General features: G+C 38.9%; 1 protein-coding gene across 1 annotated transcript; it reads left to right on the forward strand.

Moving 5' to 3' along the window:
- The first annotated feature begins 7121 nt into the window (after window positions 1-7121).
- On the forward strand, window positions 7122-9464 carry OMD (osteomodulin). Its single transcript, XM_010179879.1, has 2 exons — window positions 7122-8055; window positions 9148-9464. The coding sequence occupies exons 1-2, from the start codon at window positions 7122-7124 to the stop codon at window positions 9462-9464; spliced, it is 1251 nt and encodes a 416-aa protein (XP_010178181.1).
- Window positions 9465-15829: the final 6365 nt, after the last annotated feature.

The following is a 15829-nucleotide window of genomic DNA, read 5'->3' on the forward strand; positions in this document are numbered from 1 at the left end:
CTGCCTCCCAGCTTAGTGTCATCTGCAAACTGACTGGGGAAGCACTCAAACTTGCTGAGGGAGCACTCCTGACTGTCACTTTACATTATCTCAAATCAAGAACACTGAATAAACTGTCCCAGAACTATCACTTATTTCAAAAGTCCACTACTCTATTTGGACTCACCAACTTGGGTTGGTGCTGCTCAAGGATCTCTGTGCTCCCCATTGGGCTATCTTAACCTTTCTCACTTTCCTCCATTACAAAGCACTGTATGTTCTTTTATTTACAAGGTTTATTAATTTTGTTTACTAATGAGTGCAAGACATCTGTCATCAACTACAATCATCCATATAATTTTATATAGGACACAAATCGGGCAAAATAAAGGCTATGTTAAAGTTTGAGGTCCAATTGCTAATGCTGAATATACCTGCACCAGTAAACAGTGGCTGCAAAAACAGGCAGAGACTCCTATTTTATATTGGTGCAATCACAGATATACAAACTCCAATTAAAGCAGGCAATATCCCAGAACTCCATGTGGGAAGAAAACACCAAACAAACAGCTTTACAACCAAAGCAGGCTGTATAAAAATACGAAATATAAAGCAAAATACATTTGCTAGATACAAAAAGAATACAGTTTTAAAATACAAAATAAGAGAAACACAGAAATAGAGATAAAGTAAAATGTGAGAAAAATTCCAATAAGCAAAGGAATGCTTAGGAAGAAGGAAGAACAAAAAGAGGGGATGTTACTCAACTCAGAAGCAGCAAATCCACATAAGTGGAGGAGGTAGAGAAGACACAGAGGAAAAATCCTCCATATTGCACAGCAGGCATGAGAGAACAAGACAAGTTTGTATTTCAGAATGATGATAACCACCCAATGAACCCACCCCAGGGCTTAGGATACCACTGATTTATACTGTTTTCTAGTAAAAATCTGGGAAGATGTTTTGGGTTTTTTTCATTCTTGTAGGAGTGCATGATCACCTGAAGAGCACATTCCTGAAACGCAGCCAGAAAACCTACACAAAACCATCTTTAATTTCCTCTTTGAATTCATGGTTGTGGCGTGCACACTCAAGTTACAACAGACCGATGAAAATCAACCAGCAACTACTTAGAAGAGTCAATGAAGAAAGTCAGTTCAGCTAAAAATTTGATCAATATATGCAAAATCAAGTCTAGCAAATCTTAGGAATTATATATACTATCTATTATTATGTATATACTTTCTGTAAATTCAACTGTTTCCAGTTGCTCAACGTGTTCTTCCTAGTAACTCCTAGCAAAACAAAGCAACACAAATAAAAGAGGCTGCATAAGATGCGGGCTGCCAGAGTTTTGATCTCGTAATACCATCTCCTAAATGCGAACGAAGTAGAGACCACACAGCGAGGTTCAGGTCAAAGGCAATGGTGAGCCCCACACGTGGCACCGCTCTGTCTTCCTTTCCTTTTTTCAACAGGCTGGGTCTCATCTCGGCTCTGCAGGATTGTTGAGATGGTTTGATGGCCCCTTTTCCACGACCTTTACAATTCATTTTTGCACAGGGATGTGCTCCTAGAATGACTTTCCACTGAAGAGCAGAATAACAACAAGTCTGTAAGAGCTATTATTAACTGAGCGCTCTGGGCTCTCGCTGAGTTGGAGGCTCTGCAAAAACAAGCAAATCAGTAACTTCATTTGCTGAGAGCTCTGCAGTTCGGTATCTGAATTTTCAGATTAGTTCTGACACAGGAAAAAGAAATCCAGCAGCCAGTACAGCCTTGATAACCAGTTACTTCTGCTGATGGCAAGCACAGATAAGAAATGTCTCTGCAGATCACATTGGAGTGCTGCAGGTGGTCTGCTCAGTGTTCAGAGACTGCCAGTTAAGACCTAGAAATCAGGATCCAAAGAGTTTCTGTGCCTGCAATCTGGCTTTGAAGCGCAGCCCAGTCTAGATGATACATGCCTAAGGCTGTTTCTTACTTCAGAAACCCACAGGGGAACCAAATTACAACATTCAAGCTTCCTCATTATATATGATCATGCATTCTCTTTTCTACTGTGCAATCACTTACGAGTAACACGCTGCCCTAAGAGTAACACGCTACCATTGCCAATTCTTATCTAAAATACAGATTTCCTTCAAAATTGTCTGCTGAGAGGTTGAAAATTTGGAGCTTGAGGTTTTTTCTTCAGCCGTCTGATGGCAGGACCAGACTTTAGCTGAACAACTTCCTTACTCTATTGACACCATGCCTCCACAACAGCTCTCAGTTCTGATTTACACATCTCAGATCCACTTCAATTCCTGCAACCCTCAAATGAACAACATGCACTCTTTTTTCCCCCCATTCTCTAGGCTTCATAAGGATGATTGAAGTTTGGCGTGGGTGAGGCTGGAGGCAGTGAAACCCAAGAATGTTTTATAGTAAAATGTTGAGTAAAGGCAAAAGGCCAAGCAGGATAATTTATTCCTTTTTATCTCAGGGCTAATCCCACTCACCTCAGTGCCACTGGTTCTCTTCTCTACTTGTTTTATGAATACTTGGCTAAAATTCAGAATTGCAATCTTTTTTAAGTTTACTCAACTACCAGAACAAACCTAAAATCACAAAATATTACAACAGCCTCCTTTCTTAAGCCTTCAGTTCAGAAGCAAAGTTAAAAAAGCAATAAGCCTCAACAGTTGAATGCAGTTAATGAAGATGATAAAATTTCAAATCTTTCAATTAACAAAAGGGATACATCCAAGGTTGGTTTAAGAAAAATCAATCTGCTCCAGACCAACACTGACTGGGTTGATACACATCCCGCTTTGCGTCACAACTGCATAAATAAAGTGATGAGAACAGATTTACAAACGCAACGGTAAAACAAAGTCCTCATGAAACGTGTTTTTAAAACACATTGAACACTTCACAGATTTGTCACAGCCCTTGAAACAAGACGTCTTACATGAGTGATGTTAAATTTAATCCTCTCATTATCCTCCTTGTAAGGAAATTCCTACCACGCCTCAGACCAAAACTAAGAGAAGAAAACTTGGCCAAGATCGCAAACTCTGGACTTGTTTGTATCCAAGACAGCTCATGCAACAACAGAAAAGGAACAGAGTCTCAATACATCCTATTGCTGGATCCTCCTCATCTTACACAGCTAAACAGGCTTTAAACCAAGAGCTTTGCTCCAGCTTTTTAAAAGGACAGGCTCTCTTGCTCTGCCACCATAGATTTTTAAATGCATCATGAGATTTTAAAGTCTCCTGATAGGTTTATTTTAGCTCCAGTATTACCAACTCCTACAATATTAGATGTGCTCATGACTTCTGGTACTTTATAGCCCCAATGTTGGAATCGTGTGTGATTTATCTCCTAGATGTTCTTGTCCTCAGTGGTAGAGAGGAAACTTGAAAAGGTCAAACAAATCATCAGCTTCAGGAAGCTTAAAGACAAAAAATAGCAGTAAAACTTATTACTGCATGATTTTCTCAAATATGATACCTCAAAGGCACTTACATTCCCTTCAACAAAATAAGGTTATTTTTCTCCATTTTTTGCATGTCTCTCAGTTATTCAAGTACCACATCGCAGCAAAAGCAAATCACCATGTCCTTCCCCCTGCCTTTTAAAAGCTATGACAAATATTTTTCTTCAGTAAAATGATTTCTATCTCATGTCATAGTTTTGTTTCCTAGGAAGATTGATGCTGTGTCTGTACAGCTTAGCAAAAACACGTTGGAAATGCACTGTGAATCCTGAACTACAATGTTAAAACCACACTGAGAAGTCCAACTCCGCACCAAAGCACACCCACAGTGCAGGAAGGAAACAGGAAATATGGATGTGCAGGGAAAAAGTACAAAATAGAAGAAGTTCATAAGGGTTTTTCTATGGCAGCAGCTTTCTCTCACTCTTGATAACACTGATTTTCTACTGTTGCTTAACTTCATCCTCTAGAGGACAAATCCTTTGCATAACTGTATCACTGCAGTTGAAACCACACCACGAACCGATGATCTCGGTCATATTTTTTGAAGCCTTACTCTCAAATTTGTTTTTACTGGGACCTGGTAACACTGCCATAGTCTCATAAATAATTCTGAAGTTACTTTAACAAAAGGACAAATGGTTTCACAGACTCGTGACACAGCATCGACAGTCACTGATGATGTGGCACACCACTTTTTTCTCTCCTCACTGACAAATCACCAAAGGAGCTAAGGCTATTATTTTGCTTTGCCTTCCCACAAGGCTCCTCACCACAAAATATGGCTTAGGGAGATCTTTTGTTCCTCCAGCTGTCTTAGGCTACTTCTCAGATGATTTCATCAGCACTTTAACTTGGTGTCCTCTACAACTTGAGCTTCAGAGACTTCCAAAGAGTAAGTTTGCTCGGTAAACAGAAATAAAATGAACCGATTGTGCTGTTTTTGCAGTTAGCAGTGATTCATGCACGTTATATTTTAGCTGTCAGCTAGTAAATTGCTTACAAATACAGTTACTAAGCTCTCAGTTTATCACAGATGGTAGAGAAACAAAATGTTAAGATTTTCTGTTGTCTTTCAACTTTGTAAGAATGAAGTTTATCGTATTGTGTTCATCTGACTTGCTTCCTCCTTTAGCAAGCTTCATCTGACATGACTCTTTGTTTTAAAGCTAGTTTAGTTCTTACAACTATTTAAAGAAGTGTTAGGATCTCAGTGCTTTGAGATACGACCTGCAAGCATGACAGGACAGTTACTGCTCTAACAAAAATGCACTCAGCTACAGCCAAGGTATTTAACAAAATGCTCCCAGATACCAGCTCCAGTCTCTCTATAAAACCAGTGAGAGACTTTGGTACCGATTACTTCTCACTCCATCTGAAGTGATGATATTTCTCTTGACATGGTTTATCTGGCAAGTGGATCAGCTGCACGGAGGCCTAAGAAAGCTTTTTCCTCAAACTGGGTAGGACTTTCCCAAGTTGTTCCTCCTGTTATCTAAGGACAATTGTGGCACTGAGCACCAAAATTATTGGAAATTGGAAATTTTGTGGCACCTAGCAAAAGTGCTGAGAGAACAGAACCAGAAAGTGAAGCTAAAAATCTGGAGTGAAACCGAGAGGGAGTAACAGGAATCAAAAGGAAACCAAGAACATGAAGTAGACATGGGGGACAGATTATGTGAAAACCAGAATGAAGTCCCAGGATTTAGACACAGATTGTACATAGGCAGACACCCCCAGGTCTGACAGGAAGTTAGAAATATGGTGATGAAGTATTCTCCCAATATGCACTGCCTGAAACCTGAAAACCAATTAATTCCTCCTGAAGCACAGTATGGTTTCTTAACTGATTGTCTGCAAAGTGTATCAGCATAGTTCACACAATGCTGTAGTGCCAGGCTGCTCTCTGTGTTGACATATTTCTGTTATTTACTTAGATGAGCTCAGATGATGCTCATCTGATGATGCTGTAGGGATACGGAGACCCTACCTTGCTGAGCACCTCCATACAGAGGGGATCCAAGGAACTGACTCCATCCAAACCTGCTTTGAAGATTTTAATTAGTTATGAAGCTTGATGAAGGGAGCATTCAAATACAAATTATACAAAGCTAGAAATGCCATTTAGACAATACCACCAATTATTTCAAGCAGCCATTGTCACACACGGGCTGTGTGCAAATAGGAAGATTATTAAGATGTGTGAAATGCCATAATTTGGTTTCTACTTTTTGTTTTCCTTTGAATTTTCTCTCTCTCTCTCATGCAATTTGTAGAATACATCATTAGCATTAATCACCACTGTGGAAACACAGGAAATGACCATTTTCCAGTCTCATCTCTTTTGTTACTGATTGAGATTGGTAAAAATATTAAAAGCATCACAAAAAGAAAGAGTTCCCTGATTAAGAAACTTGAATGGTATTATTAAAAACCTGAGAATATCTCCTTTCCTCTGCCTCATGGTTTCCATGAGTGAAGTCTGTTCAAATTTTCCATCATTTACGTGCACTGACCTGCAATATTACATTTTGACTCAGCTGTTTAAGCAGAGCAGCTTGACATGATTCACTGTTCTAATTCTGCCAAATAACAGGGTTCCTCTGACTGCATGAAGTGCTCTACAATGTTAGTCTAGTTTGAGCAGCAGAAATTTCACATGCAAAAAATCATTTGTCTTCCACAACATCAGTATTTCATCTCAGAAGGGCACTTGGAAGGTAAATCAGTTCACAACTAAAAAGAACATTTGGTTACAGAAGCATGGCAAGACTATAAAGAAAATTTCTGTCAATGAAGACTTTACATGATGTGCAATACTCAATGGTTGAATTGTATTAGATTTAATTTAATGACGAGAACAGCATTGTACTAAGTCAGTCAAGTTTTGCAGAAAATAGAAAGATAACATGAAATGCCAGTAATCTCCTGTTGGGCATGGAAACACTCAGAGCACCAGGCTGGTCTGTGTGATTGCCAGAAGTCCTTTCCAGACAACACTTGATGATTCTGTAGTATTGACCACGCACCATTTGTGTGGTGCAAGTTCAGAGGGAGAATAACTAATGCATTTGCAAAGAAGTTTTCATCTTGACAGAGTTTAATAAGAGTTTAATAAGAATAAGCTATGTGTTTCCAAAGGTCTGAGGAAGAAATGTTGGTCAGGAACTTCATCTGCACCCATTAAAACTGACTTGTAAGGCTGACACTTAACCCATTACACCAGACAGAATACAGCACCTCCAATGGCCAAGCAAACCCCAGACTATACCACTTTATATAAAACATCCTTTTGCAACTTCTCTAAGAAATTCAAGTGAGAAAGGAATGAAGATTTTTTTCCTACTCCCCACCATTATGGTATCCTTCAGCAACAAGCACAGCACAGGTAGAAAGCTGTTCCTCATCTAAAGCCAGAGAAGAAAACTTATGTTTACTTCAAGGATGGTGTTTATGGCTTTTTCTTCTTTAAAATAAAAATTAAAGCTTGTTTTTGCTAATATGTCACTGATAGTGTTGCCAAAAAGTGCATTATTCTACTTGATTTATTTTATATTGCTGCTTCTTAAAACTGAAGCCTATATGCAATTTACTTTATGACTAGCTAATAAACTTATTTTTCCTTCTCAACAGGATACAACACACAAATTCAAACATGAGGATTATGGCCCAGCTATCAATCATTCACCTCCTCTGGGCTGCTATGGTCTTTTGTCAGTACGAAGACTATGACTTTGAGGATGGATATGAGGAGGAGTCAGATCATCAGCATCCATATTACTTCAATCCAAATACACAGGCCGAAGTTCCTCGCTTTCCTTTCCCAGTCGAGTGTGCCAGAGAATGCTTCTGTCCACCAGCTTTTCCGCTATCGATGTACTGCGATCACCGTCAACTGAAGACAATCCCAAACATCCCCAGCCACGTCCAACAGCTTTATCTGCAGAACAATGACATCGAAGCCGTGCCTGCAGGGCCATTCACCAATGCTTCCTTCTTAAGAGAAATCAACCTCAGCCACAACAAAATTAAATTTCGGATGATTGATCACGGTGTTTTTGCCAGACTTGCAAACTTAGTGCAACTTCATTTACAACATAACGAATTAGAAGAATTTCCATTCCCACTCCCCAGCTCTCTGGAGAGACTACTCCTGGGTTCCAATAAAATTTCTCAGGTATCTGGAAACGCACTGGAGGGACTACCTAACATAACCATGCTCGACCTTTGCAACAACTTCCTTGACGACTCAGTGCTCAAAGAAAAGCCCTTTTCGAACCTGAAAAACTTAATGCAGCTCAACTTATGCAACAACAAGTTACAGACTATGCCTCCTGATCTCCCATCATCACTCATGTATCTCTCTCTCGAAAACAATTCCATTTCCTATATTCCAGAAAACTATTTCACCAGAATTCCAAAAATCATTGCTCTGAGGATGTCCCACAATAACCTGCAGAACATTCCACCCAACACCTTCAATCTACCCAACCTTCTAGAACTTAATCTTGGACACAACAAACTGAAAGAAGTATTCTACATTCCAAGAAGCTTGCAGCATTTGTATATTGAAGACAATAACATCGAAAGTATGTTGACGGTCACAATTCTTTAAAAGCAAAAGAACTTCGTGTATTTTGGCATTGGCTGTGGGAGGGGGGCAAGTTTGGCATATTTTCATTCCCATCCAGAATTAAGTACTTTTAGCTTACTATCAGAAGCATCTCTTCTGTTGTATCCTTGGTTTCGAGGACCTGCATCTCCTCAGGTCATGCAGAAACCAAGCACAGAACCCTGCAGTCACCCAGATTTGCATGTTGCTCAAGAGGTGCTCTGATGTCCTCCTTTGCAGAGAGGTGAGCTTGAGCTGTTACTGTTCTGAACTGATCAGTCAATGTGACACTGACCCAGAGCTCATACACACTGGACTTCTCAGGAGCAAATTTGAGAAGAAACTTCTTCTCAGTGAGGGTGACAGAGCCCTGGCCCAGGCTGCCCAGAGAGGTTGTGGAGTCTCCTTCTCTGCAGACATTCAAAACCCGCCTGGATGCCTTCCTGTGCAACCTCATCTGGGTGTTCCTGCTCCGGCAGGGGGATTGGACTGGATGAGCTTCTGAGGTCCCTTCCAATCCCTAACGTTCTGGGATTCTGTGAAATGCAGCTTTGTAGCTTTTGATCAGCTTACAGAGCAGGAACAACATCATCCCACCTTGTTCAAAAGATGCAGTGTCAACACATCCTGGTTAGCTGAGACCAAACTGGTAAAATCAGAGAGGATTTTGGGTTTGCACTTTATCCCTAGTTAGCAATTTTTTGTAAAAGTTAGTATCAGCTTTTCATATAACAAGCTAAAACCTTTTTGAAAATTGCTTCTGATCAGGCATTTAATAAAAACATACAGAGCAAAGGAATCATGAAAATATTCCATTCACATAAAACAATAATTCCAAATTGTAGTGGTAGTATTTTTTTCCCTTTACCTCACAAACGCATACTTTGCCAACCCAGAAAACGTTATAACTGTCATGCACAAAGCCAATTTAAAACACAGGGAAGGATTACATTGTTGCAAAAAACATGGTTCTTTTAAATTTCAAAACATAAATACATTTCACTTTTGCAGTAGGTCTTAAATAGAACTATTTTCTGTATTTTAATGAATATTTTTCTCTCTCTTGCAGCCATAAACGTTACTTTGATGTGTCCGTCTATTGATCCGATGAACACCAACCAATTAACCTATATACGGGTGGACCAAAATAAGCTTACGATTCCACTAAGCTCATATGCCTTCTTTTGCTTCCCTCACATCAGAACCATTTACTATGGGGAACAAAACGTTAACGTCAGCAAGTCAACTCGGCTAAGAACAGCAGTGTTTCGACGATTTTTAACGCCAGAAGAATACGACGAAGCAGAAGAAAATCATGAAACTGAAGATCACGAAAGCGAAGATCATGAAACAGAAGACAGCTACTTTAATCCCTACTTTCAGTGAAGTAATCCTTGTTAAATGAGTATATATGGAATTTTCACCTTAGTTGTGGGGTATTCAGATCCATTTTAGAACAGTTGGATAGTTTGGGATATTTAAGATACATCTATAAAGCGGAGATAGTATTTTAGTGTAGGTAAATGTCCTACTATTGATGTAGTAAAAAACATGATACTAAGAGCAAAGAGGACTCACCTTAGCATTAGATAGCAGCCTGATATAGAAGCTGGGTTGAAAATGGACTTTTCCTTGGGTGAGAAGCTTAAGTTGAAGAAAACTGACCTGAAAAAGCTTCTGTGTTCTAAACTAATCCAAGTTGTAAAATGACTAACATACAAACCCATGTCCTGCTCAAGAGGAACAGGTGGATAAGACCAAAAACCCATCCAAGCTGTACATCCTACTACTGACAGAAGAAAATAGACACACCACAGAGAAGAATGAGAGGGTAAGATCGCAAAAGTCCTTCTACAAGTTTCCTCTACACCTTCCAGAAATACAGATGTTTCTTCTTCCGATTTCTAATTGGACAGGAAAATCACAAACTTTTGAGTTCCACAACTTCCTCAAATTACGTTTGAGGTATCCTGCCAAGGTGTATTAAATATTGACTTTCCAGCTTGTACCACAACTCTTTCAAAGGTGTTTTTAGCTTATTAGTAATGTAGGCAATAAATAACCTTTCATCAAAGGTCTTAGGATCTAGGGAAAAGGATGTTCATTGATACAACTGAACCATTAGTATTTACACTTTACTTATGCTTTAGCCCGTATTATTTTAGAAGGCACATAAACATGTAATGTAATCTTTTTATTAGAAGTGTTCATCAAGTAGAACAGGTACAAACAGCAGTACTCCTCCATATTTATGTTATCCATTTAGACTATTCCTCTGCACAGCTAATACCAACGAGCTATATTCTACTTCAAAGCGGAAAGAGTCTGTAAGCAATGAGCAGCCAGCCCATTGAACTGCACGTCTGATATCGCAGTGGGTGCAGCAGCAATTTTATCCGTGGTTTCAAGAGAAGACTGAATAAGTAATTGTGTGTCTTGGAAGAGACCCATTACAGGCAGTTAAACAAAGCACAGCAGGTACAAAAGTGCTGAGCTGAAAATAGCTGGAGAATGGAAGAATATTTGGAAACAGGATGAGACAAGGATCACATACGCCTGTCATGTTCTCAGTCTTCCCAAAGCATTTGCTTAAGGCCATTGTAGGAGACAGGATATTGGACAGTAACCTTTATTTTGAATTCCACACCCAGGTCTATGTTCTCGCTATCCTGGACTATGGTAAATGCTGGTATTGCTCCTCAATACTCGTAAATGTTTATTTCCTTGAATATATCTGAATATTTTTTTTTAAGCACTACCAACTATGGTTATACAGCAAGGTGTATTCTAGATGATTACCTTTGGGAGCAGCATGTCTTCAGTGCTCCATGTTGCAGTGTTCTGTAGCACACAGACACCTGCACTGATTCAGGTACAGAAAGTAGCCCAGCCATGCAAGCGTGGAGCTCTGTATAAACCAAATTATACCACTACATAACCACATAGATTTTGTTATCAAAGCATATTTGCTTCATCTTTGCTCTGGTATTTATTTTCAGAATACTATCTAGACTTTTAAAGCAAGAAATAAACTCAAACTAAGAACAAAATATGGATTAAAATGCTACTTATTTTAATCAGTAACAGCAAAACCTAACACAAGTACCAGACACCTTAATTAGTTTATTTACAGCAGAGTCACTAAACACAGAAACAAAGCCTGATCTGGTTTACAACACTGTGTCTACATTAGCAATTAAGGTGCAAAATTAAGATGTTAAGAGCAAAATACTTGCGTGGAGGCAAGAGAACCCACACTGTTTTTCTAGGGACAGGAGCTTCACTTCAGAGTAGCCCCAGCCACTAATTAAAATCCATTAGCAAGTGCACCCCTGAATACATACACATCCATCTTCTGGTTTGTTACATCCAAAAAGGGTCCACGTACTTCAGAGGGAGCCGTGATGTGAATCAAGGTGCAGTAAGTTGGGGTTATCAGGAGTCTTGTTTCAAAAATTGCACTCCTAATCCTAATTAAAACACTAACAGAGACATAACCAGAAACACAGCAACTGAGAAAAATGAAATTTCAGGTCCACTTTCCAAATAGCTTTGGACAAACTATTCTGAAAAAATGTGTTTTCCAAGTCTTATCTGTGCAAGTGAGGATGGAACCTTCTTGAATCCTAAGCTAAATATTATGAGCATTATCCAGACTGCACAATAATCAGCAAGGTTGTTTAAGCACACAGTAGAACATGTTGATACTCAAGTCATTGACAGGGGAAAAGCCTCACAGATTTCCAGAAAACATTGAGTTATGGCTAAACTTTACCTCACAAAATTAAAGTACTCAAAACTACAACAAAACTGATAAGATTTTTTTTTCTCCACAAAATTTATACCACAAAGTCATTGTAAAAAAATAGAAAAAGAAAGACAGAGAAAGAAGAGTAATTTAATCCAACCGTCTACATTTCTTCCTTTAGCCTCCAAACAATTTTGCCTTTTGTTGATGGTATTCAATACTTTTAAGGCTTACTTCTTGAGATATTTACTTCAGTGCTCTGCTAATAAAAGTGGCATGGATTAGGAAAGAAACTCCTTTATAGAAACCAGACGGTTTACATTTCAAGATTTTTGACTTCTTTAGCATATTCACATTCCACTGTTACAATACAAATCACTTGCATTCTTTGTTTCCCAACTTGATCATGGCAAGCAATAACCATAGGAATTTCCTACCTAAAAAAAAACCCCCACAAAAGGAGAGCATGCTATTTTTATAACAATATATTATACACCGAAAGAGTGCGATCATTTTCCAATACTCCTGCAAGAGTATGAACTTTTCAGTTGTAACTCAAACAGTGTATATGCTATTGGAAGCTAGGAAACTCCACAAATATTCACATTTATCAGAAAAATTCTTAAACTATTTTGTCCAAAATTTACATTTCTAACAACCAGATTAATTTAAAAGGAAAATAACCTTAATAACATCTAATGACGTCTTTGTCTCATAACTCATTGCATAAATTCATCATCTATGGAGGTAGGAAAGAAATCACTCTTCCTCTATTATAAAGCACAAGAAAAAAAATAATTAATAAACATTAAATAATTAATAAATAAATAAACAACACAAGGAAAAAATAGATAAATATGAAGATTAGCTACAAACACGGGGAGTAAAGCAGATGCTATGGATAACAGAAGGAACAGATGACAGGAACACAGAAGGAAAATGCATAAGGAGTCTTGGAGCCCTGACACCGGTGTCCCTGCAGACACAGTAACGGCTCTCGATAAATCACGATATCGTTACAAAGAAGTGCTGTCAATCCAGGAAGGAATTCTAAGAAATTTTAATAAATGGGAGTAGGTTGGCTTTAGATTCAGGATAGAACTGGTGGTACACAGGCACAGTTCAGGAGAACATATGTTCAACAGAGGGGTCTGGGTGAATCGCAGACAGCACTACTACTCTGGTTACCATTTGTATTTGTTAACGGTAGTTTGGTTTCTGTTTACTAGTGTGCATGATTTTAGAAATGTGCTTTATTCATTTATAACACAGTAACTGATATAAGGAATCTGTTTCTTATCCAGAAATGCAAGGAATAAAGATAATTTTTTCAGCTTTAAAAAATTCTGATTGTAAATCAGAAACATGTGGAAGGATGTTCATACAATCACTAGGTCATTTTTCAGCAGTCTCTATTTTGCAGCTGGTGGCCCTCACAGTGACCTAAACTTAATCTAATTGACTGAGCCTTGGAAATACTTCCATACAAATACTGGAGGTGTTTATGTGTAACTATTTAATCTCCGGATTCTTTAGGAATGGTCTCAGCTTTCTCTGTAAGACACGATGACCATTTATTTTATATTCAGTACTACCTACAAACCCTCTTTCATCCCTCAGGATGCTGAACTGGAATATGCTTCACCTGATACTACACAACAACTTTTCTACGGCATCACCTTCAGTCCCGTTTCTGTGCACTGCTCAGGAACAAACCAGTGAACTGCTCTCTCCCTTTGGGGTACTCTGGCTGTTTGTTCCCAGAACAAATGCAGCCCCAGCATAAGCACAGACAATAAACTGCCCTAAAATAACCTCTATGCCCCTATGTCAGGATCTCAACAGAAAGCAGAGGGGGATGCAGGAGCCACAGCGAAGTTCTGTATCAGACATATATGTGCAGCAGTGAAAACATCCAGCTGTGCCTTCAAAGACACACACAACATTTTAAAAGGTAAAATTAATCAGGTCACACAAATGGTCAAGCAGAAAAGGCCTGAATTTTACGTAGAGAAAGTGATGTAGACAATAATCCAGAATACTGAAATTATTTTTGTTAAAAAAGAAAATAAAAAGATAAATAGAGCTTAGTTTTAACATCACTTCACAGCTTTGTTCTCCTCAACAGCAAATCTACATTTCACTGCTTGCAGATTATTTTGAACATATTATCAGGGAGGTAACTGCCTTTTACCCTATAAAACCTTTCCTATTATAAAAGAGAAGCTGGTCAACACTGTAAAGTGTTAAATCACACTTCATACAAAAGATACACTAGGAATACTGAACACGCTACCTTCCACATGAAGCAAAAAAACCCCAAAAAAATCCCATACAAAAGAAAATGCAGCTCTATGCCTAGGTCTGCAAACACCCAGAAGTCTTTAAAAGGTTTCCTAATTTGACCCCATCTTGTTCTGTCACAGACACATTTCTACCCAAGAGAAGACACTAATTTCTTTATATTCTGTGTAAGTGATTCCCAACATTCATCAGGTATAAGCTAAGCAATAATCCATACTGCTTTCTTCCAAGAATACTTAAAAAAACCCCTCAGAAACTACAGAACTTGCCAATATTGTCCTTTAGAGACTATGATACAAGACAAAAGCCAAGATCTTTAAGCAGCTGCGAAAATACATTTTTCTTTGCCTAAATATACAAAAAAATCGTTTGTTTGGGGTTGTTTTTTTTTTTAAAATCTCAGCTTTGGTTTATTTTGTAAGGAACATCTTGATAGCAACCTCGCAGTACTCTCCCTAATGCTGCCCCATAGCCCTGTTAAGCCGGGCTCCCCAGAGATAAGGCCCTTGTTTTCATTTTTCACCTCTTCCTCGTGTCCTTCCTCCCACCCCAAATCCCAATCACAAGTCTCTCTGTAGGCACTGCCAGTTCGTGCTACAGACACCCTAGAGAAATAATTTCCAACCAACAGCCTTACAGAGAAGAAAGGCTTCCCCCCCTCCAGTAACCCAGCTCTTTTTCAGTCAATCAGTTCCTCAGTGCCTTGCTGGGATTTCGCAGGAGCAAGACATCAGTGCCTCACACTGAGAGTTATCAGCAACCAACCCTCAGCTCCACTGTAAGACGCATTACTGCAGTTCAAAGCGATGCTAAAAGAAGCTCAGAAAAGCTCTCTCCTACTGTTTTTGTACGGAACTACTAAGGAGTAAGTAAAAAGTGCTGAACACCAACATGATAAAAAGCTAATCAACATGCCAGCACCTATGAGAACTGGTTTTTGCTGAGACCTGCATAAAATTGAGAGAATTGCCCTTCCACTTAAATTGGTGCCATTTTCTGTGGCAACAACAGACAAGAACTGCTCACAGCAGCTTTCGCTGTATTCACCTACGTGGTTTGTTTTTAGGGAAAACTTCGGTGTCTCTTTTTGATCTGTCTTTCGAAGTGCGGTAGAAAGGTGAGAACAGAAATGAACTCGCTACACTAAAGCTATGAGCAGGGTAGAATATATGAGAGCACTTCAAGTACAAGATAAATAGACTGAGCTGGACATCAGCCAGTTCAAATAATTCACAAAACCCACTCATCTGCCTTTCCTCAGCTCCCCTAGGATATTTTCAGCTTGATTTTTCACTTCACCTGCTCTTGACATATAAATACTATTAAATAGTAGATTCCTTCCTAGATGCTGAAGAAGAGTTAATCACGTATAGTTTGGATAGTTACCTTAATTTCCATCTTGTTCTCCTATACCTTTCCTACCTCTGCCATTCAGAGCCATTCAACTTCTCTCTTTTTCTCTCCTAAAAGTCTTTTACTCTTCCAGGTCTAACCTGATCGAAGGCAACATTAGGGAACAAATTTCATACCTACTCCATATGCAACCCTCTTCCCATAAAGTTAAGATTTTCTGAAAGGAGAATCCAGACAGCAATTGTCCCTTGTTATACTGACTTGGATTCTCCCTACTAGAAGTAAAAATGTGTTATACTCCATTTACACTGCAGCTACATTTCATAGCCTTACAAAGCTGTAGGGA

This window comes from Mesitornis unicolor, unplaced genomic scaffold, assembly GCF_000695765.1.
Source record: "Mesitornis unicolor isolate BGI_N332 unplaced genomic scaffold, ASM69576v1 scaffold4060, whole genome shotgun sequence".
NCBI classification, from domain to species: domain Eukaryota; kingdom Metazoa; phylum Chordata; class Aves; order Mesitornithiformes; family Mesitornithidae; genus Mesitornis; species Mesitornis unicolor.